Source organism: Parasteatoda tepidariorum, chromosome 3 (assembly GCF_982258835.1).
Source record: "Parasteatoda tepidariorum strain Cologne lab strain chromosome 3, Ptep-v5.0, whole genome shotgun sequence".
Lineage (NCBI taxonomy): Eukaryota > Metazoa > Arthropoda > Arachnida > Araneae > Theridiidae > Parasteatoda > Parasteatoda tepidariorum.
In genome coordinates, this window is record NC_141757.1 from 46859340 (window position 1) to 46885361 (window position 26022).

Below are 26022 nucleotides of genomic sequence, written 5' to 3' on the forward strand. Positions count from 1 at the left end.
GATAGCGACAAATTTTTTTAAGCTTGATTCAATGCGTGTTCACTAAGCAGCGTTTAACGGGTCTAAATTTTATAAACCTTACAAAGTTTTAGTTTTAATATAATTTCCTGCGTGATTAATGATGTATAAAATATTTCTTGAAGTTGTAAAAGAAACTGGTTGGGTATTAAAAATGTAACAACGGCATAAGAAAATGTTCGACAATTCTTAAGTTGCTTTAATGTCGAATTTGGAAGGAAAAACGGAGTTAAGTGCAATGCGTTGGAGATATGCCAAGCAGTTCCAGTAATTTAATCTTCTATTGAATTTGCCCTACCAGCTGGTTCACGAAATCAAAATTCGGCACAAGCTTATCTTAATATCTAAAGCAGTATTTCTCTCTTGTAAAACATTTTATTTTGCTTTTTTTTAAAAAAAAGGGGGGTAAATCAATGTAGCCGGAAAGAACCAATGGAAATAGTTCTTTTTAATTTATTTAAACCAAGTAACAGAACGTACTTTTGAAAGAAATTTATCATAATGATATTTAGCTTCCGCAATAATACTAAAGAAAATCTTTTTAACACTTATATCTATATTCATTCGTTAAAATAATAAAGCGTGGTAATAACTATAATACTCTATTTATTGATGCCAATGAATTTAAAATTCCCCTCGAGCGGTGGAAAATTAATGAGAAAAAAATATTCTTACAGCTATAAATATAACTAGTGAGCTGTGCCCCCTGATCGCTAACGCTCACCAACCCCCGAATATTGCTATGCAATCTTATATAGTTTGCTTCGCAAACCAAGCTCGCTTCGTTCGCTACTAACTTAGGTGCATTGCAAATGCACAGAATTCTAAGAAATCAAAACAATCATTCAAATCCATATAACAACTTTTTTTTAAAAAATTACATCTTTTTAGTAAATATTAAGTCATTAAAATAAATTTGAATTCAAATAAATGACATGTAATTCGTTAAACCTATTAGAAATGTGCTATAGTATAAAATCTTAAAGCGCAACAGCACGACTGAGACTCATTTTTCAATGAATAACTAATAACAATAATAAAACTAATAAATTCGTGATATGAATCAAAAATCGTCAGATGAATTCGTAATATATAAATTCGTGAAAAAAAGCGCTTTCGACAAAATACTAAAATATAGATCTTTCGACAAAGACTACTTACTTCTGCCTAGCTTAATAGTATGAGATAGCCGCAGCTGATGCACTTTCAGGTTATCTCAATTTCCGTTTTCAAAAGAGCTATATGTTGAGCCACCTCAGCTAGATTTGGCATGTGACATTTTTAGCGACAATCATTGGTCGATTTTCAAGCGTTGCCATTCGGGGAGTTGTAATGAGGCTTTTTTTGTCGCCGTGTAAGAGAAATATATATATAGATTGTAATACGGTTGTTTGTTAATAAATTTTGAAATCTTTTTAATTTTGGAAATTATAAAAAAAATTTTGGATATTATTTTTTCGTAACTTGAGTTTTTATCGTTTGTACAAACGAATTACCATACTTGACGTAGGATTTTTGAATTATTCACATAAACATTTCTTATCAGTACATTAAACATAATCTAATAAATTCAATTAAGAATTTAGAATGATCCTGGAAATATAGCACTCTTTAAAACATAAATATATTCAGTTAGGAAGTAAATTCGTGCACTGCACCAAACCTATATCTTCCTTAACTGTTTGCATCCACATATAAATATTCCAAAGGGCACATGGATCATAGGTGAGAGTGGTGTTCCCCAAAGCCTCAAAAGCCCCAAAGCCTCATTTGATCTTTAACACATTGCTGACCGGCCACGAGCTAACTAGTGTTTTCGTGGCCAAGCGTTGGTGACTGGTCACGAGTCATAGCAATCATATTAGCAGTGATCTCGTGATGACTATTTTAAAAAGTGGGAGATAATTTTCCTTACTTTTCAACTTTTACTATTTAATTCTCTACCAATTTATTATAACTTAACGAAACCCGATATATTTGCAAAACTTGTGGTGTACCATTACACGTAGGTGATTGTTATACTTTTTATCATACGAAAAAAAAAATATTAAGAGTTGAATAATAAATAAAAAAATTTAAAGTTTATTTATATTGTTTTACTACCACATCCGCTTTCAAAATAATAGCCGGGCACATGGGGTAATTTTCAGAAAAGTTGCCGATCTGCAATGTGTTAAGAGGCTCTTGTCAAGACACGGCTGCCCGGAACAAGATGGTTATTTTTGCGCCATTTAGTGAATAATTCAATTTGTATTTATTAAAAATTATCTCATGGGTTAGGGACGTGAGAGATTTAAAAAGAATTGTTTAGAAGAAGAAAAAAAAAGGAAACATTAAGTTTGAACCAATTTGCCTACAGGCCAGGAAGTTCTTATGGTTATATTTTCAAACAATACATATGAGGGCTAGTTTCGTTGACAAATCCCAACCCCTAAGTGAAACAGTTTAACAGAGTTAAGGTAGCAACGATGTTTCCTGTAATTTTTACTGGAATAAGAAGTTCTCTTGTCTTCTAAAGTTAGTTTAGTTTCGCAAAACTACGTATTGAATAGTAATAGACATTCATTATGAATGTGAATGCGATAAACTAAAGAATCTATCTTAACACTTTTTTTTAATATTTAGATTACAAAGAGAAGGGACATCATAGCAGTTCATATTGCGAGTTATAAAGTTTAACAAAAATAAATTCTATTATTAACACGAAAATAAACTTTCTGATATTTTTATTTTTATGTCCCATTCTAACTTTACTTAAAAACAGTTAAATAATAAACTAATTTAAAGTAATATATAAAATCTTATTTAAAAACTTTTATCATAATTGTTAATATTTCAAAACTTTTAAGAATGAAAAAGAACAAATTAATTATAGATCATAAAATGTTCATGTTTAAAGATATTGAGTTATAAATAACTCGAACGAAAAAAAACTAAAGGGATGAGAGAAGAACTAATGATTTGAAAAGTTATTAAACACTCAGCCTTTTCTCTGAAAAACTTAATTTTTCGTAATCTTTTTCTTAGAAAACTAGATCTTTCGAAACTTCAATAAAGAATAATTCAATTATATTTTAAAATAATCTCACTTAATGCAAAAGGAATTAATTTTTTTCAATTACAAAATTTTGTCTGACCAATAGAAAATTAGAAAAAAAAATTACCTTTTGATAGGTAGCTTTACTTAAAACTAATTATTTGTAAGTAAAATAGTTCTAAAACTAAAAAAAGAGTGTTAAAAATAATAAAGTAGACTGGAAATAAAAAATATAATGCCTAGTAAAAAATGGATAGTGAGGATAAAATCTAATTATCACACTTTTTAGACCGAATTAGGTTGAAATATCAAATTAAAGACCGAGAGATCGAAGAAAATATTAAAAGAATTCTTTCAGCTAAAATTAACTTCGTTGAAAATGAGATTTATATTAGCCTATTTCGATATCAAATTAAAACTTCGACAGCTTTTAAAGATAATTGAATTAACAAGAAGTAAACGTAACATATTTTCGACTATGAGTTATTAATAAATTAAACTCAAGGAACAATAACAATATAATAAAATAAAAGGTTTAATAACGAAATAAGGAAAAATGATCATTCAACAATTCAAACTCAAACAAGGAAAAAAACAGAAAAATATTGTCTAGAAATGAGGAAAGAGAAGCCGGCATTTAAAAATTAAAAACTTATTACAAAACATTCTTGAAATTCTGTGCTAATCAAAGAATTTTGCTATTTTCGTTGGTGAAATTCTTGGATGTTAAAAATGGAATGCAGAAGCTTTTTGAAACTAAAAATTTCACACAACATTAGAATTAAAATTTAAATTGAAAAATGAAAGTAAAGTTATAGAATATTTTATTTTAAGCGCGATAAAGAAAAATTGGTTCATTCAAATTCATTTTAAAATAGACAATAAAACTAAAAATTTTAAGGTTTCAGAATTAAAGAGTATTATTTATATGATAGAATTTGTGAGAGGAAACATTTATACAAGAGAAAAATGACTGATTAAAATTAATAGCTTTTAATCTTACACAATCCTTAAAAATAAATTGGAGATAAAAACGTTGAAAAATAATAAACAATGCGCACAAAATCTGAATTAATTGCATAAGAGAAAAACTTCATTTTAAATGAGAATATAATTTTACAGTTTTTTAAACATTTATTAAATTTTTTTAAAACAACTTAGAATATTTAAACTTTCTGAAAAAGGTATTCATATTTATAAAATTACTTTCATAATTAATATACAGAGCCCAAAAAATAAATAAATAAATCAAATTTTAAATAACTTGACTAATTGACTTTTGTAAAATTCTATTTCGCGGGAACTATTTGACCGATTTCACTCAAATTTTATATTTTGTTATGCAAAATTACGTTCCTTAAAATAATGTAAAAATCACATGCTTTATAAATCAAAGTTTTTTCGACTATCATTAAATAAAATTATTTAAAAAAAATAATAAATATTTACAAAGTTATTTTTGCAAAGTTATATTGCACGGAATTATCTTCAGATAAACGAATTTTATAAGTATGAGCAAAATATTTTCAATTCGCTTGAAAAATTCTCGAGATGCGCAAAAAATTTATATTAAGCTGTCCAAACTTTGGCAGCTCTCCTGATCAAACTATCGGCACTATATATTTCCCAAATAGCTGCTACACCCTATAATTTGAGAGTCAGAAATCCGAATCCATTGAAGAAAAAGGTAAATTTATTCAGAGAAAGTACGTTTTTGTGTCTGATTTAACTTAAAATGTCGTCTGCATTAAATAATTAGCATATTTAAGGTTACCCCTCGAAACATTAAGATTGTTTCTTAGAACATAAAGATCCGATCATTGGTTCAAAAATAATTCAGGGTTGTCCGGGTTTCTTTCGCTTACTGTACTATAAAATAAGAGCTATGGTTCATATAATTACAATTGCTAAATGAAACTATGTGAAGTTATGAACAAAACCACTAATATTTATTAAATTAAAAACGAATATGTAAAACTCGAAAAGAAAACAAACACAGAATAATTATTTAAGTATTTAAAATTTATGAAATAGCTAAAAAATATTTGTCACCCATTCAACAACTAAATAAAAATAGAAACTAATCAAATAAAGATGGTTGTTGTTGTTCATTTACGTTGCACTACAGCTGCACAATGGGCTATTGGCGACGGCCTGGGAAACATCCCTGAGGATGATCCGAAGACATTCCATCACAATTTTGATCCTCTGCGGAGGGGATGGCTCCTCCGCTTCGGTAGCCTGACGACCTGCGCGCGAAGTTGAGCACTTTACGGTAGAACAGTTTAACGAGGACCTATACCGCACACCCTCGGTCCCTACGCAGGCTGATCCAAGTGGTCACCCACCCGCACACTGACCGCAGCCAGTGATGCTTGACTTCGGTGATCTGCTGGGAACCGTGTCTTAACGATCAGTCCACTGCGGGACAATAAAAAAAAAATAAATAAATAAAAAAAATAATAAAAAACAATTAAAATTACAATTAAGATTATTTAAATGTTATAGAGTCTAAGTATAATTTAGTATCCAGATACAAACACTAACTATTCTAAGTTTACATTTATAGAATATTTCAACGCAATATTTTATCACCACTATTAAAAATTTGTACCACAAGAGCCAGATAATGTTGAAAACACGTTTCTGACTGTTTACTTTCCGTTTTGATGGTTTAATTTCCATTTCGAAACTACATTCAACTGTCGCAAATACACTATATGAACAAAAGTATCCGGACACTTTCCGTTTTGATGGTTTAATTTCCTTTTCGAAACTACATTTAACTGTTGCAAATACACTATATGAATAAAAGTATCCGGACACTTTCCGTTTTGATGGTTTAATTTCCATTTCGAAACTACATTCAACTGTTGCAAATACACTATATGAATAAAAGTATCCGGATACTTTCCGTTTTGATGGTTTAATTTCCATTTCGAAACTACATTCAACTGTTGTGAATGCACTATATGAACAAAAGTATCCGGAAACTTTCCGTTTTGATGGTTCAATTTCCATTTCGAAACTACATTCAACTGTTGCGAATGCACTATATGAACAAAAGTATCCGGATTTTTTCCGTTTTGATGGTTCAATTTCCATTTCGAAACTACATTCAACTGTTGCGAATGCACTATATGAACAAAAGTATCCGGATGCTTTCCGTTTTGATGGTTTAATTTCCATTTCGAAACTACATTCAACTGTTGTGAATGCACTATATGAACAAAAGTATCCGGAAACTTTCCGTTCTGATGGTTCAATTTCCATTTCGAAACTACATTCAACTGTTGCGAATGCACAATATGAACAAAAGTATCCGGATTCTTTCCGTTTTGATGGTTCAATTTCCATTTCGAAACTACATTCAACTGTTGTGAATGCACTATATGAACAAAAGTATCCGGATTCTTTCCGTTCTGATGGTTCAATTTCCATTTCGAAACTACATTCAACTGTTGTGAATGCACTATATGAACAAAAGTATCCGGATTCTTTCCGTTTTGATGGTTCAATTTCCATTTCGAAACTACATTCAACTGTTGCGAATGCACAATATGAACAAAAGTATCCGGATGCTTTCCGTTTTGATGGTTTAATTTCCATTTCGAAACTACATTCAACTGTTGCAAATACACTATATGAACAAAAGTATCCGGATACTTTCCGTTTTGATGGTTTAATTTCCATTTTGAAACTACATTCAACTGTTGCAAATACACTATATGAACAAAAGTATCCGGACACCCAGTGGTATGGACTTAGAGCGTCCTGAGGCACACATTAATATGACATTGGTCCCCTGCATACTGTAGACTTTCCACCAGTTTTTAATAGATGGCCATACGAATTGACTTCCAGGCTTCCATCACAACTTAAGTGAATGCTTGCAGTGAGGACGGTCGATTTGGTTGGCTACGTAATCTGAGCTCTAATTCGTCCCAAAGATGTTCTAAGAGATTTAGATTGGAGCTTTGTGAAGAGCAGTCCAGTTTTTGAACACCCGTTTCGTCAAACTACGTCTGTTCAAGCCAAGATGTGTGACTGATGCAGTTATCCTGCTGGAAGAGAAATTGGCCTTCCCTGAAATGTTGCCATTGAGTTGGGAGTGCAGCATTGTCCAGAATGTCCGCATACATCTCAGAGTTCATGTTTCCCACCATAGGAACACACGGACCCAGGCCAAACCACGAGAAACGCCCCCACACCTTTTATGCTTCCACCACCATGACAACCACGTTGTCCGAAAACTTATGGCAGCATAGTTGATGTCTAATCGCGAAACAAAATTTCAAGGTCGCTTAAACGTTGTTAACGTTAAGATGACGTTAAGGCGAATGTATGAAAACTAATATCAACTGCATCCTGGGATATTCGTTCAGCTCTGGACTCGGCGCATTGAACCTATATTTTACATACAAATATAAAGAGAGAGATAATGTGGTAATTACTTTTAAAAAAATTTATTTTATAAAATAGCATAACTCATTTCAGATTTATACATAATTATTTTTGCTAAGTTTTATGAGTGTTCATGAGCAGTTGTTATTCAACATCTATAAAAAAAAGATTAAAGACATCAAATTAGCTTTTCTTTTTCTAACGGCAGGCACTGCACTTTTCATTCTTCGTCTTGGAAAAGCCAAAAGTGTGGATTATTAACATTACCCGGTGGGCACCTGTGAACCTAAGTCACAGAGACGAGAGACATTACCAAAACCCCCTGCAATAGATATCCGTTAATAGGGTGATCCACATTCACGTATCACACAACAGAGGACAACTCACAGTGAGAAACAACCATACCTTGAGCGGGGTAGGAACCCGCAACCCTTCGCTTTGCGGTCATCTGGCCATCTTATCAAAATAGTGAAAATTTAAATTTTTTAGTTGTTCTCAAACTCTAAAAATATTTATAATTATTTCGACTATTTAGTTAAAATAATTCATACCCTGAACGGGACACGAACCCACAACCCTTGGCTTTGCGGCCGCTGGCTGAATCAAAATCGTGAAAATTTAAATTTTTTAATTGTTCGCTAATATATATATATATATATATATATATATATATATATATATATATATATATATATATATATATACACTTTAAAAGTATTAATAAAAATTATAATATTTTTTTAAAATAAACACATTTATTTATTCTGTCCGAACAAAATCACAACTATTTATGCAAGGCTATTACAGTAGTAAACTTAATCCAATCCGAACACTAAAAGCAGTTTTATTCTAAATTAAAACATATTAGCACCTTTACAGCGCGAGGGAATAAGATAAACCCGAAAACTTGTAGAAGCGTCTTTATTCTAATCCATGTGACAAATCTTCGAGGAAACACGAGTCTTTCGAACGCCACAGCACATATTAAAATTTAGGAGACGCGACTTCTTTAGTTGCGGTTGTGAGTAAATAAAATAAAATGAAGGCTTACTATTCGAACACCATGTAGAGCATTCCATCTGAGCTGTAAGTTTCTAAAAGTTCTACGATATGAGGATGTTTCAGCATATGGCAAATGGTTGCTTCTCGTTTTAGGTCTATAATAAAAAATATTTTTTCACATAGCAACAAATATTTAAAAAAAACGTAATAATAAGTTCTAAATATTTCTAAAAGATAGAGCTACTTTTAAAAAGCAACTATACTATACAATATATTCAATTTTAATAAAAAGCAAAAATGAAAAAATAACAACTTGGTATGCGTTAAATTTTAAACTTTTGATCATTATATATGTATTTTTACATGTTGAAGTTACACATTTGTTTTCCACTGTAACATTTTTGCTGATAGATAAAAAATATTAAAATTATATTTTTCAAAACACTAGATATCGTTATTTCAAAAAAACATTCAATAATATATTTTAAATATTCTAAAAAAAATTATTTTAAATTACTTTTCGAAATAAATTTGCAAAAAATTTCTATAATTCAAAAAAACATAATTCTAAATTTCAAAAAAGATTTCGAAATTTAAAAGAAAATTAAAATTCTTTTAATTTGAAATAATTTTTATGTAAATAAATCTATTTTAAATTTTTAATTGAAATGCATAAAATTGATTTATTATAAAACGGTTTTTAAATTGTATAGATCTCACAATACACACAACTCTAAAAGCTAATGTATTTCACAATAATAAATCTTTGAAAGTTTCATACTATCTCAGCCGTAGTTGAATCATTGTTTTTAAAAACTATACACGGTATGAAGAACTTAACACGGTATGAAAGAAATATAATTAAATCATTTATTTAAAATAGGTGTGACTATGTCTGTACAAAATTGCACAGACCATAAAATATACTTTAAAAAAATTAAATATATATAAGATACATAAAAAAATTAAAAACTTGCTCTTTTCGAAGAACAAAAATTTTCATGCATTATGAGAATGTTTTATCGAAACTACGTTAACACGTTATGAAAGGATTAAGAATTAATTATTATTTGATCATTCCTATCAATGAAAGATTACAATCATATTATTATCATTACTGTCATTTATATTTATGCAAAACTGTATAATCCCTTGTTATAATTTTTCTTTTTTTTTTTGGAATTACAACAATTCTAACAATATTCATTTTTATTGTGAACAAGTATGGCTTTAAGTTTAGAAAGAAATTTTTAACTATTATTGCGTATTTTTCTATCCTTTAAAAAATTATTTTATGGGAAAAGAGTGTAATTTTAGAATTTATTTCTCAAAAAGAAAAACTTATAAGCATTGATACGAATATCACATTGACAAAATAGCATCATTTCTGGAAACTGAATCTTGATCTTCTAAAATTCTCGAACAAATTTTAAAAACAAAATTTTCCGGTGCTTATTTAAATCGATAGCAAGCTATAATTCAAGATAATCCACTTATAATGCTGTACAGTGCACAAAATAAAAAACAGAATATCTTAGTAACTTTTTATCTAATGATTGAATTTTCTTGTACCGAAAAAGCAATTTTAATGATTCGGGGGACTTAGCTTTAAATGCGCCACCAGTTACGGCACCAAACACAGAAACGTGTTTTCCCTGAATAAACATGACTCCTTTCCGACCGATTTAGATTCTTAGTTCTAAAAATATGGAGCATACTCGCAAAATGGAAAATGATTTTAATAGCTAAGGTAGGATAGCTATCGAAAGTCTAAGACCCTTAATGTTGATTTTTCTTTTCATGTATTTCACCAGACTACTTAAGATAATCAAATATTTTGCATACAATTATAAAACTCGTTTATCTAAGATAACTCAACGTAAAAAAATTAATTTTATGATAATTATTTTTTTATATTTATCTTAAAAATGTTTAAAAAAGTTTCAACGAAAGGGTACACAAATTTTTTCCTCGTTTTCCCCTATGTAATTTTTAAAGACGAAATCCAAAATTTGAATCGAATCGGTCTAATAGTTTTTGAGAAATGAAAATTAAAAAATTTGACTCTTTTCATAATAATATTCAGCGTGAAAAAAAAGCAATTAACTTTAAAGGTCGCCGTTCCTTCTGCCAAAACTATTTCAACCATATTTTCTAAAATTGCAGATTCCCAGCCCCCTAATTTAAACGTCAAGTGCCCAAATCAGACCAAAAATAAAGTATATTTATTTAGAGATGTGTTTGATTTCGTAATTTAGTGTTTTTTTTTTCCAATGCCCACCTGGAGAATGACTTACGTCATATAGGCATCTGAAGGACAGATTTGTTGACCACTCTTTCTGGGGCATCATATTAGGTGGGCCAACGTTGCTCCCACAGTAAGGACAGATAGTACAGAGAAGGAAAGAACATCCATGCCTTGCCCGGGATTCGAACCCAGAACCTTTCTGATGCAGGGGCAGTTTCCCCTACACAGGCCGGTCGGTGTAATTTAGTACATCGCCTTTACAAATTTATCAGTGTATTAAAATGTAGCTCCACGAACCATTAATTCCTTAAACCATGCCTCACGTGACAATCCAATAACCAGATTTAAAGTTATTAAGGTATTTCGTTTTGTATTTTGTGCACTATACCTCAATTTTTAAGCATATTTTTTAATATACAATTTAAGCAAATTAATGCAAAATTTCAAAATTTAAAATATTTTAAAAGATAAACTAATTATTTAAGATAGATATTGAGAATGATTTTAATGAAAAATACATTTTTATCTTAAATTCTAATGAAAACAATAAAATTATCCTTGGAAACTTTAATTTAAATATTCTAATTCTTGGAATATGCGAGAATTATCTTACCTTCAGTGCTGAGACCTGGACAAGAAGTAAATTTAGCTACGTCGACTATTTTGACAGCAAACTGCTGACCGGTAGTCCTGTGTACACATCGCCGTACTTTGCTGAAAGGACCTCTGAAATGCAGATTTTTTTCATTTTTAGTACAATAAAAATAAATAAAAATCTGCATGAAAGACAACTAAACTTTTATAATTTCAAATAGTATCTAACCATTAAACACAAGGTTAAGAAGAAAAATTACCATTTAATTTATATATATATATATATATATATATATATATATATATATATATATATATATATATATATATATATATATATATATATATATATATATATATATATATATATATATATATATATCTTGAATAAGGCGTATTGCTTGAACATTGCACTCTACGTTATGGCGACATTTGTAGAATCTGGTAAAATTATTAGCCACTAGATGGCATCTTAATTATAAAAATGTAATTCAGAGCCACTAGATGGCATCTTATAATGTGAACAGAACATATATTGTTTTAAGAATTCAAAGAAGGCAGAAGTATCGAAATAAATTTTTTGTTATTGTTTTCATCGAGAGCTCATCTTTGAATTTTACAATGATTCTAAAACATTAAAGGAATGGTTAACAACACCAGGACAGTGATTAAAAGACACAAACAATTTAAATCATTAATAATAATTCATCATAATGAAGACGTTCTTTTTCACTTAAAAAATCGTTTGATTCGTTTGATTCTTCTTAGTTGACTTAAATGAAAGTTCGGAATCGTTTAATAATTTATTAGTCTTGTCTTCAAATACTAGTTGGAACGCAATCCAATTCGAATTGCCTAATAAAATAGCAATCTTATCTTTATGCCGTGTTATTGAAGCTTTTGCTACTTTTTTTTTATTTTCTTGCTTTAGATTTAATCTTATTAGTTACATAAAATTCGAATTGAAATACTGTTCTGAAATAGAATTAACCGTCGATTTAAAAATACATTCTGAGCTAAATAAAACATGTGAATAAATTATTAACAAATAGGTCATTTTAATTTCATCCCAATAATACCTTTTTCAATATTCGGATTTTTATAAAAATATTTATTGAATGCTTGGTGGTCGTAAGATTTTTACATGAAAATTTATCTCGGACTGCAGATTTTATTGGATAAGTAAACAATATAGTAAATGACATTACATCAGTAGTAATATTTATTAACAGATGTAGTAAAAATTTATTTTCTCAGCTGCTATTCTGTCACAGAAAGGAATGATTTTTTCTTTTATTTGTAATTTAACAGAAGTTAACTTTTGTGAAAACAATATTTCTTAATTCCCAATAAATAAAAGAAATTCTTTTTACTATGAATTATGCGTGTAATTAAAAGAAAACGCTAAAAATAAGGGTATTTGGAAACAAGCTTAATTTTTGTTTGACTTTTACTACAGACTCTTTTAAATAACATAATTATTAAAAAGGATTTGAAAGGAAAAGTATAAAAATGGCCAAATTACTATATAATTAATACGGATCAAATCAAATATATTTAAAAACACGAGTAGAAATATTTTTTAAAAAAAAGGATACAACTTGAAAACTGACTTTACTTTCTGACAATTTTTGTTGATGTCGTATGTCATTAGAGCAAAGGGGGTTCGCTTCTTCTAGTTCTATGGCCAATAATTCAACTTCTGCCACAAAGATACGTCATAGTCCGTTTATCGAGCGGACTCATGAATACATACCTTCACTCATCCACAAATCGTATTTTTTAACCGAACCAAAGAACGATCAATCTCCAATACAGTACCCTAAGAAGTTTGATTTGCAACGGGAACATAGAGGATTTAACATGCACCAGTCACCATTTACTACACAGGGAGTCTTCTGCCGGCGAGGATCGAACTCACGACCTCTTGCACTTAGGCTAAACGCCTTACCTTCTAAGCTATCACGACCCGGTGCATCTTGTAAACTTGTCCCTTTTTTTATTACACATTTGAAATTTTTAAAGTAAGATACCTCAATTTCCTGACAAATATTCGCATTTCGGTTTATAGATAACACTACAACCAAAAAATGAAAGCGTTTAAAACGAAGAGAGACATGTTTTACATGTCTTAAAAAAGCGAAGATAATTGTGGTTAATGTTTTTAAAAACATGTCACTAAACTCGAACCCAAACTTGGCCACCTGTCCTCTGAAAGGCCCAAGTAAAAATGTCCATTAAAAGTTTTGGACGATCTTACATATGATATACGCATTTAGATAACTAAATAAGATAATATAAAAATTTTCAAAGAAACAAAGAGGAAGAGAAAAAATATAAAAATGCTTTCAAGAAAACAATTTAACTTTTGAATGAATTTTTTAGAAATATTTTACACTTTCCAAGCACCATAAATAAAATACGACTGACATAAATAAGATACGATCAGTCGCGAAATAATAAATTACAATAACTTAGGTAAGAAAACGATAAAAATTTTACCAAAATATGATATTACGAAAAATTTCAAAAAAAAATTGGCTTTGTGATGACAGATAAAAATTAAGATTTTTCTTTCTTGAAAAGTTTGAAATGGTGTTGATTTTGTCTGGATCTCATTTTATACAAAACTCATTTCATTTCTGTCCACTTCTACAAAATTGCCTCACATGTCAGCAATCGTTACATGAAAGAGCCAGAAATGAAATCACACTCGATCAGGAAAATTAAATTAAAAGTATTAAAGTGATGGGTTAAGAGATTCGAAACATCGCACTCATATCCGCCAAGTTCTTCAATTACTTTCCAATTATTCTGCTCGACATGTACTTCAAAGTTGGGAGTTTTCCACCACCTAATCTCAAGGAATGTGTTGAAGGTGTTATCGACCCATTAAAAGGCAATTAAGAATGTCCTTGCAGTCCCAACAATGATTATTAACATCCCAGGAACGAAATGCATGTTGAAGTACCGCCAATGATGGATGCAATTGGGAAGAAAATTAATGCTTTCGTTTGTTTTAAAATTTAAGTATATACTTGCTTTTTATTGGTTAAAAATATTCATTATATTTACAGGGTGGCCACTCAAATCAGATTTCAAATTTCCCTGATTTTTCCAGGTTTTCCAGATAAAAATCTTAAAGTTTCTATGTTTTTGTTCCTTTTTTCTTATAAAGTGTAGGATGTGTACAAGAAAAGTGTATTATAAAATATTTTATTCAAAATGTAATTCTTTTAACATATCATCTTGAAAAAAATAATTTATTTTGACAATTTGACAAGATTTTTTAATTTATTTTTTAATATTTTGGTACAAAATTTTGAATCAAAAATCATATATTGATCAACAAAAGAGTAAAATTAAATATTAATATATAGTTAATTCTTAAAAAAAAAACATTTTTTTTTAAATTAAATAATGTTGAAATTAAATAATGCTAAAATGAAATAGAAAAAATTAGCATTAATGCAACAATTTGTCAACAAACATTGCTGTCAGCGATTGTAAAAAAAATATGTGATTGGTTGGTTTGCTGAGAAAAAATAATTCACAGATTTCCTTAAATGGGAGTACAAAAGCTTTCAGAAAAATAGTGCAATATAAAATCCATTATTATTAAATTATAACCAACTAATTTTTGGAAAATTTCATAAAATTAAAAATACAAAAACATTTTGTCAAAATAGAAAAAAATTGCCACCAAAGCATCGGAACAAACTTGAGTCATAAATGGATTCAGCCCAAGGACAGAATTTAAAAACAGTAGCTAATATCCTAATCCCTTCTTCCACCTCCACCACAATTTTTCCTAAATTACACAGTCCCATGGAGGTCAAAGGTTTCTACATTCGTTTTGCTACCATGGGAGAATTTTATGTGGCATTCAAGTTTAACAGAGCTGTAATGGAGCAAATTTTGATGCAAGCAAAGTATCGCTAAGTTGAGGATATTTCCACTGTTTGCCGATACAATTCCGTCTAAAAAAAGTTGGTATAATGGATGAAATAATTTAAATTAGGAAAATTAGTAAACAATTTAAATTAGTGAAATTAAAAAAAATTATCACAGAAAAAATTTTCAGCTTTTCTTTAAAATTCCCTGATTTTTCCAGGTTTTTATCCAAATTTCCCTGATTTTTCCAGGTTTTTTCCAGAATAAAAAATTTCCCTAATAATTCCAGGTTTTCAAGGTTTTCCAAGTGGGTGGCCACCCGGTTTAAGCAAAAAGATAAATAAATAAATATAGATAAGTACATAAATACTGCGCTAAACGTTAAATAGCAAAGAAGAATGTAAATGTATGTGACTGAAAGCAAGAATGAAAGGTAAAGCCAAGGTTTAACAGGTTAAAGTGAGTATTACCAAGGCTTTACAGTTATAATCCGATAAATTTCAAAAGTTATACAACCTTTAGCCGACTAAAATTTCGTCTAGTTAATCCTAGTTGGAAATATCACAAAGTTACATTAGATATACTTATAAGGCAATATATTGTTAAGTAATACATGGTTAAAAGTGAATCATAAATTAGGACATTAATTTATTCATAAAAAGAAAAATTAAATTAATTAGAGACTCAATATTAATTTTTGACCTTATGGATATTTCTGAACTTAATTTTCAACAAGTGTTCTAAAAATATACCATAAGAGCGGTATTAACAGAACACCCTGTATATTCACGATTGGTTTCCAATAACAGAGATTTAAGAAGCTTTTGTCTTTTCAAAATGAAAAAAAAAAAAAACTTATAAGATTTATATCTACATTTCCAATACAAACACTAATTCTCAAATTGGTTTAAAAATAAAATCTTAAGATTGCGTTCCAATAAAACCGAATATTTATATACTTTTCGAGAAAAGAATAGGACCATTCACAATATAATTAATTAATTATGCTTACAATATTTTTCATAATATTAAAAATATAATTAAATCGGTTTACAGCACAAAACTCTTAAATTCATGCAAAGTTTGAAAAATAAAGTTGTAAAAACAACATTTTTAAACGTTATATTTTGATTCCTGTCGACAAAAGTGTCCAATTAGTATGTCAGATCAGACAAAAATAATAAAAAAATCATTCAATAGAAGTAAATACCTTCCTTTAAAATAATTTAGAAAATGCAAATATTACGATTCAAAATGGGAAAAACCACATTAGTAATTTTTTTTTACGATTCAAAATTATTCAATTTAGTTACTCAACCTGAATTCAGAATAAAAAACAAAAAGGTCTCATAGTTAGAGAAAAATTTTGAAATAAAATAAAATTGTTGAGAACATGGGAAAACGTTTTTACAACACGCATATTCCCATTATTTCTCAGTATCATTCTAATCAAAGTTACGAAAGGAATGTTCTCATAAGCCATTTAGATAATGCCTTTACAACTGACAAGCATTAAATTTTTTCCATAACAGTAGATAATGAAATCTTACATAAAATAGCGTAAAGAAAAACAGAATTGTGTAAAGATTATTTTAGTTTTATAGCTTTTTCTATAGTAATTTAAAACTTAAGTAATTTAAAACAAAAGTAATACTAAACTAATTTAAAATTTAGGCAAAACTAAACTAATGAAATATTAAAGCATAACTAAACTAATTTAAAATTAGGGCAAAATTAAACTAATTTAAAATTAAAGCAAAATTAAATTAACTTAAAATTAAGACAAAACTAAACAAATTTTAAATTAAGTCAAAACTGAACTAATTTTAAATTAAAGCAAATCTAAACTAATTTAAATTTAAAACAAAACTAAACTAATTTTAAAAAAATTTAATATCTTGATTTGAGAAATAATCATTGTTGAATTCAAGTTGTACAGCGTGTTTCAAAATTCACACAAGAAATAGTTTTGGAACAAGTTTTTAATACAAAATTTGTTAATTGATTCAAAAAAATGCAGTTATGTGTAACCGTGATGTGGTTTTAAGTCCTCAGCTGTCATCTTGAGGGACTGAAGTTTTATCCCTGATGGGGTTTTGAAACTCACCCAGCTTGAGGCAGATGGGTACCAGTTGTTCGGAAAGTAAAGGCGGTCGGTACTCAATGTCAACCAAATTGCCCAATCACGCTGTTGCTCTCGAAATTACGAAGCTTTAACCTTGGCTGGCAACTGGGTGTAGCGGAATTGTCTTTTATAAGGTTATACTTTATTAATCAATATTGGGATAGTGTATTGGGTAAATGGCAAAGGTAGGTTTTTTTAATGCATGAGCACTCCTTTGTTTAGATTTTCAATAACCATTTTAGATAAATATAGATAAATTTTGTTGATACAGAGCTCAATTTTCTCCTTCAAGACATAGTTTTTGATGAGATATTTAAAATCAACGTTACAAATCCTGTTTCAATCATCAAATTGAGAAATTGGATAACCAAGGACTGATTCCACAATGCTTCAAGCATACACAGAAAACACATTGTCATTTCATATAGCGCTCCATTTTTAATAACCTGTCTCTTTATCCTTTTTTTAGGGTTCCTTATCCATTAACTTTTTTTGCAAACTTATCTTAAAAACATTTCCTCTTTGGATTTTTATCAGTTATATGTAAAAAAACAAAACATGATAATCATACCAATTAAAAACAAGGAATTTATTGAAAAACAATTACAATATACAACCAAAAAAAAGCGTATGTATCAAAAAAATTACAATCGACATTAAATTAAATAAAACGTTTTCAATTAAAAAAAAACTATTAAACCAAAACTATTACTTTTTCTAGTACACTTTTCATCAATGTATTAATTCCTAACATATTTATTTTCACTTCGCCAATGCAAGAAAAGCACGATTGCCGCTTACAGAACTACATAAAAGTTATTAAAGCTTCAAATTTTTGTTTAGAAAGCAATCAAACCAATTCATTAATTTTAAACTTTTAAAACATACATATAACCTCAGGGGATCGTTTCCGGGTCCACAATGTTTCGGAAATTAAGCACTTGTGCTAAGTAGATTCGAATTCATAGCTCTATGAATGTTTCATAATTATAAACCCCTAAATGAAAACGAATCGCCCGGGGCATGATTAAATTTACATTTACTGTGCAACTCCAAACAGTGCTGTAGACATGGGTGAATCAGCGGTTTCCCCAGATCTTTTCGAGGGGTTTCTGCTGGAATAAATCTCACTCCAAACGACCGAATCAATATTCAAGTGACCCGCTGTGAGATTGCTGATGCGAAAGTAAGTGACAAAACGAAACGGTTGAGCCAGGGGAATAAATAAATAATAATAAAACGCATACTCGTGAAGAAGATGCAGAATTTGAATTATTTTTTTTTTTCGAAACTGCTCTAGAATCATTTTCTTCGGTGTGCCAAAAAAAAAAAAAAAAAAAGTCGCGGAACATGTTGAGGGGACCCCTTGTTGACAGATCAATCCCTTTTTCGAAACTTCACACGGAAAGTAAAATATTTGCCAGACATGATATTGAATATATCGCATGAAGTCAAGTAACTGAAGTTATTTGAATATTAAAATGAATGCGGCTTTACCTTAGATTATGTATATTTGTAAGTGTTCTGAAAAGCCAATATTTACGGTTAATTCCCGTTAAAAGTTACATTCACGAGACAGAAGAATATTTTTCTGTTTTTTACAGTTCAGTCTGACATTTAGCCAGACAAATGACACTCGCCGAGAGGCTGAGAAAGACCATTAACTTTAATGTACTTCAGTTTACTTTTAGCATAATGAGAAGATAAAAGGTCGTTTAACTAATTTCAAACTCAAACAAAAATAACTTTACGTTTAGTTTATATCAGGTTATTTTTATAATGGCCTATTTCATTACAAATTGAAAAAAAAAATGTAAGTAAAAATTTTTAAAAAAAATAACTTAAGACAGCAACGATTTAAAAAAAATTAATATCAAATCAAATATTTTTTTAAAAACAATCATGTTTGGTATTCCTGAGGTTCGCTGTTGTAGAAATGATTAGATTATTAAAAAGATAATTCGAAAAGAAAATATAATATTCATGAAAATCATTTTTTTTCTTCATATTTTCAAAGAATTAACTCGCTTAATGAATAACATATAAATACATGGTATATCAAAATAAATTTACATACAACTATAAAATTCAGTAGATTTCCGCAAAAATAAACTAAAGCAGCAAACCGACAACCCGATTCCGTCAGGCGTTAAAAAGAAAAAGGAAAGAAGAAAAGAAATAGGAAAGATAATGAAAGTGTCTCAGAGTCGCAGAAAGAAGACGTAGAAAAAATATCTACAGAACGTCTTTATTTTTCTCTAACATAACTGCCTGTATTTAAAACTAATATTTATATTCTGAAAATACTAAATATATCCTCATTAGATCTGAGCTTTACATAATGGCGGAAAAATGCAGCTCTGAAATAAGTAGCTTAGATGAAAGTAACTTATCAATACGATAAAATTTTTAAAGAGCTACACTTAATTTATTTTTTCCAATCATTTTTATCCATTGCTTAAAAATTATACATTTTTAATTTCTAGAAAATTCTACACATTGTAGGATATTTTTAAAGAGTATTTCTTCACACTTCGGTTATGAAGCAAACTTCACTAGAATCAAATAATAAGATATTTATATGCCATAAAACTGTCCCTAAGTTACTTGCATCAAATTCACATTTCGTATAATATTTCATTGTAATTAAAAATACAAATCAACGAGGATGAATCCAATTAAATTTTTAAACAGACAATCGCTTTGTTAAAGAATACAAATAGGGAAAAAAACGTAAAATATTGTTTGTTTAATTGTTTTTTTAAGTGATAAAATGATTCTAAATGTTGACCAATATATTGGATAATAGATCTCAGAAGGATGTTATCCTGGCAGTTTGCTAAGAGAGAAATTTTTTTTTATCTATTGCCACTGTATTGAATGAGGAAAAATGCTGAGTTATGATCAAATAATGCTTTATTATGGAGCATTTTTAAAAATTAACAAATATGGTCATACTTATAACTTTAACTACATATTATATCAATGCAATAAAATGCTACGCATCTTTGGGCATACATTTTATTTTATTTTATAATTTTATAACCGTCGTTGAACAGCCGAGCCAATTTTATGGGTTTACTACCACCAATGTTCAACTCCGTAGCCTTGTAATTTTGAACCCAATCCAGAAGACAAGGGAACTCCTGGATCGAGCATTGGGAGAAATTTGCCTTCGTGGAGGACTTTTTGACGGAGCTAACCCGCATTTGCGTTACATGGAGAGGAAGACCACGAGATCCTCCCACGGTTAGTCTGACGGCAAAGGGACTCTAACTCATGATCCGTCTACCACTGAGGATATTTCACGCCAGCACTGTGGTCGGTGCAAGCCGGATGTGGAAATCGTATCGACTGGGATTCGAATCCGGTTCGCCGCAATGGAAGGCGAATGCTCTATCCCCTGAGCCATCGCGGCTCTTAGGCATGCATTATTATATAACAATTTTTTTTGAAACACTAAATAATGGTTGGACTAAAGGGGCTATCGGACATTCAAACCCCCACCCCCAGTCTTAACGCCAAACAGTTCAAATTTCCAGTGATGCATGGAAAAAGATCAAAAATTTGGCGAGTTATCAATAGATAATATAGCCAAAACTAAAGCCAACTAACTGGTTACAACTTAATCACAAACAAGACCATTAGAATTTAATATAACCCTGTAACCGAACTATTATTAGTTTAAAGAAAATCAACTATTTAGTTTAAAGAAAAATAAATTTAAAAATAGATATTAATATTCGATATCTTTCGTCAATGAATTAATGAGTGATACTTTTGAACTGAATTAAAAAGTTAGCCGTTACATTGATTGTTAAGAAAAAAAATAGAAGTATTTATATCCGATTTTTATAAAATATGATAAAAATAAAAATATACTTTTATAAAATTTACAGATTCTTAAAGACAATTTCATATCGTAAAATTAAAAATTCTAAAACCAGTTGGCATCACGATCTATAATAAAACTCTAGAACTATTATTAGGCATCTAAAAATATGCAGTTTATTTTAATACTTGAATTATTAGTTTTACAACCCGGAAAGAAAATTAATTGCTATCAAACTTTGTATAAAGAAAAATGTTCTTCCTAAAGTTCATCGTGTGTTTTATAATTAAAAGCCTCAACACCTATTAATGATAAAGAAAAGTCTAAAATTTATGAATTTGAAAAGAATTTGACACTATCGATATTCAATTTTTCTTTCGCCACTTTGCCACATAAGCGGAAGAAAAGTAAAAATGGATTCAAAATTTATACTTTAGAATCAATAATCCATAACTTTGAAACTAAAACTCGGGTTGAGTTTTTTTTAAGCATCCCTAAAATAAACAATATATATTTAATAATACAAAACTTTTAAGAAAAAAACTTTTTGGAAACTACTTTTAATAAAATTACATTTACGGCTATCCTATTTTTATTCATGATAGCAATTCATGCACAATAAAATAATGAGTGCTATAATATTTAGAATATATTCATTAAAATGCTTTAATATTTTAGACATAAGGATAAAATTGCTTTATTGAAAACGGGTAAGGCGTATTTTTATGAAGACAAAAAACTCAGAAAACGGAGAACAAAATTTGGCGAAAACAAATAGCATAAATATTATTTTAATATTAGTAGTTATCTAAAAAAAATATTTGTTAGTAAACGAAAGAATAACCTCCACTTAGATAAAGTAAACCAACTAATGTCTATAGCTCACTCACAAACGAATTAACTTTAAAACAAATACTCTGTTTTGAAGGGAGCACACGTTCATAAACGTCCTATATTTATGATAATTACAATATGATAATCATTCGTTATAATACGCATATCTTAAAATAGAGTGGATAACCATTTATATTGACATAATCAAAACACTTTTACAAAACCTCCCACGGTTAACCTGAGGGCTAGAGAAATTAACATAATTATGTAATTTTTAATTACATAATCACAAATTATGTAATTTATAATAAATTTAGTATTATTAATTTATTATAATTAATTCATCATAATAAATTATTTTTTATAATAAATTACATAATTTATTATAAATTATGTAATTTTTATGTTTATTTATTCGAATTTTACATGCGTCAATATTTTAAATAATCTTTTTGTTTCAAAACAATTTAAGCTGAGTGCAAACTAATACCGGTTGACAACGCAAATTTAGAATCTAAGGCTAAAAATTTTAAATTTTTGTTTCCTATTAGAAGAATGTTATAATACACATTAATATGCACATAAGGTAGAATTAGAGATTAAAAGATTTGAAACTCATTTAATAATTTTATCCGAACACCAAACTTTTAATGAGTTCTATGATAATGCTCTATGATAAAATTAATACTGAACTATGCTAAAATTCAAAATAAATTAGAAAGAATTTAAGAATTTATTACGCATGCTTGGAGAAATCTCGCGTCACTAAGAATGAAAAACATTGTTGTCATGAGTTTTTTTTTCTTCAAATAAAATAAAATCAGAGGATCAAATAAATCTTTAAAAAAAGTGGATAAAATAACAACTGAAAAATTAGCTCAGAAACGCTGACGAGCAGCCCATCTTTAACTTCAATTCAGAGATTCGTTATTCAATAATCTATTTGTCAAAAATTAGTCAATAATCTATTTATCGATCTGTTTACATTTGGTTGGTAACTGTGTCAACTTAACTATTTTTTGACCGCTGAACTGAATCACTAACACTTCACATTTTTTAAATATATAATTTCCTTATAAGTAAAAACGGCGGACAATATTGCCACTGTTAGTCTCGAAGTTGGGTAGTATTAGTTAACTTCCTTGACCCCTAACCCTTGACTGTTACCATAATGTTTGTTTTTTATAAATGAAGTCATAAAAAGTATTTAAACACTGATCCTAACTCTCGATTCTTAATAACAGTAAAAAAATACTAACTTTAAACAAAAATTAAAATAATACATAAAATCTGTCGATGTTAATATAAGTACTCAAAGCAAAATAATAATTTGATTGGGCAAAGCAGAACATCATTATTGACTTATAATCATTAATTGGACCTTTTAGTGAAGGAAAGATATGAAAAATGCATACTTTAAAATATTTTTATTATAAATGCACTAAAAGCCTTACGAGATATTATTTTTCTGAAGGCGAGAACGACTTATGAGATACGACTTTTCAGATTCTGCAAAAAGAAACAGAAAAACCTAAAAAATGTTATATTTAAAATTGGAGGTAAAGTATCTGTTTAGTAGAATTATGAAATATGCGCCATTTTATAATAACCTAAAAAAAGCGTTTTGTTACTATATACTTAGCTTTCCAATTATTTATTTAAAAAAAAAACGTGTTTTTAAATACAAATCCCAAAATATCCGGAAAAAAACTAAAATCAAAAAAAATGATTTCATTTTTTTAATCAATGGAAACCAAAATCTTTACTTCTTTTCCTAATTTCAAAAAAACTTCCACTTTACCTCGCAATTTTTACAAAAAAAATCACTTTCTAACAAACTAATACACGTAAATTAAGCTTGTAAACATGTCCAAGATAAATTAAATAAGGTTTCATTAATTGAATAGCATCAGAACATATAAGCGTCTTAAATAATTCGAAATAAAAGAATTTTTCAAAAGAATTTAAAAGAAACAGACAAAAAAAAAGCTTAAAAATTAATTTTAAAATAAAATAACTTTATCAAATCCATTATTAGAAGAAAAAACCGATCCATTCAAGAAAAAAAAATTGAAGCGTTACTGCGCACAGTTACAAAACAACTCAGATTTTAGATCTTTGAGAAATAGGATGCCACCTGAATCAATTTTTTTCGCTATAAACAAATAATATTGAAAAGAAATAAGGTTACTGCCTAAAAGCACCCTCCTCAAAAAATCGAACTTGAAAAGAAAAAACAAATAAGACAAAGGAAGAAATGAAAGGGAGACTTAAAAGTAAACTAAAATTGGGTTTTGTGAAAAGATCTTTAAAGATAAAAACTTTAGATATTTTTAAACATAAAATAAAAATATAACATAGTCAAAATACTAAAAAAGTTTAAGTAAATTAATAGTATTTTTCTAAAAACAAGACATCTTTCTTTAAACTTTTTCTTCTCTTTCCTTAACATTTTTTATGAAACATTATACAAAAATTAACCAGATTTCTCGGGTATTTTATTAGAAGTAATAAATTATGCAAAGATTTTAGTAAAATTATTTGTACCTAATTTTTTTTTTAATTATTATTCCCAGAGAGTACGCATGAAAATAGCACAATGATGTTTTGTACAGTGTTTCCCAAAAATAACCGACTATTTGAAAAATCAAATAAAGAAAATGAAAGTAAAATAGAAATGCACGGTTTGCTAAGTTCTGGTTAGGAGAGAAAGTTTTTTAATACAAAATTTCCAGAATTTGTTGCAAATATCGCCCATAGATGGCACCTCGAATACCAGGAATGACAGCTCTCATATAAAAATTCCAATTTAGTCTTCTACAAAACACGATGGTATAAGGAAAATTTTGTCCTTTGACTGCACCGCGTTGTTGTTGCGAATAGTGTTTAATTTAAAAAAAAAAAAAAATTATTCTGCTTTTTCCAGTCTGCCGCACAATTTGTTGATGAATTTTGCAATGAATTTTAATAATAAAGAAACTAGTTTCCTCAGCAGAAAGCAGCAATCCGAACTTTTCTGGCATCTTCCATTTTTTTTCTTTTCTTTTTTTTTTTATTGAATTTTTTAAAACATCAGTTATTTTGGAGCACCCGGTTTATGTCTCTATTTTCTTTCTTTTTTTATTTAGAAAATAATAAAAGGTAGAAATTGTTTTAATTTTAAATAGGTACACTTTATTAAAGATAGTTTAGAATGGAAAAGGAAATATGTTGATAATAAGATCATAAGCAACTACTTAAGCTGTAAAATGAATCGATAAAGTAAGATCAAGATTTCATTTCCGATAAAAATTATTTTTCCCTCAATTTTTTAAATGCGCAAAATGCCGCTGCATGTCTAACTGGAAGAAAATCATTTTAAATCTAGCAACGCCAAAAATCTGAATTAAAGATCAAACTTAGTAATATTAAATCGCAGCCGCAATGGTTTTGTGGCACACTAGATAAGTAAGTATTGGGTTGTTCAGAAAGAAATTTCGTTTTTTCTTTTTTCTATGAAAATAAAAAGACAATTTCCTTGCAATGAATAAATATTTTAATGAATCATATATTGAGCATTCTGTCCTATTACCTTTTGCCATCTTTATAGCATTAGCATGATTCTATGCTAATAAAAATTTTCTCTTAGCTGGAAAAAAACTGATCCAGATGATTTTTGACTTCTTAATTTAAAATAACAATTTTACCATCTAAAAAAATTTGTAGAGACCCTAAGATTGTTGTAGACAACCTATTTCTCGTCCCAGTGATGATGCTCTCTAAAAATTGATCATTCTTTTGACGTTTAAGAAGCAAATCACTGACGTCAACTCGAGGACACAGACAGAGCATGAAGAACACATACATCGAGCTTTGAGATTATACCTAGACGTTTCTGATGATCATGAGCTGTCGAAATCGATAAATTTAATCTCTCAGCGATCTCAATCGCCAATTTGTATCAATTAATGTCTTTATTGTTTTTCATCAACTTCAACAGGCTTTCCCTACCGTGGTACATCTTCATCAAAATTGCCGGATACAAATTTTTCAAA

General features: G+C 28.8%; 1 protein-coding gene across 1 annotated transcript in view; it reads right to left on the minus strand.

The window, feature by feature from the left end:
• Positions 1 to 26022, minus strand: part of LOC107447019 (peripheral plasma membrane protein CASK) — a 622119-nt gene that overhangs the window by 554302 nt on the left and 41795 nt on the right. Inside the window, 2 exon segments of the mRNA XM_071178929.2 lie at positions 8511 to 8616; positions 11323 to 11435. Coding sequence (XP_071035030.2) covers positions 8511 to 8616; positions 11323 to 11435 — 219 coding nt within the window.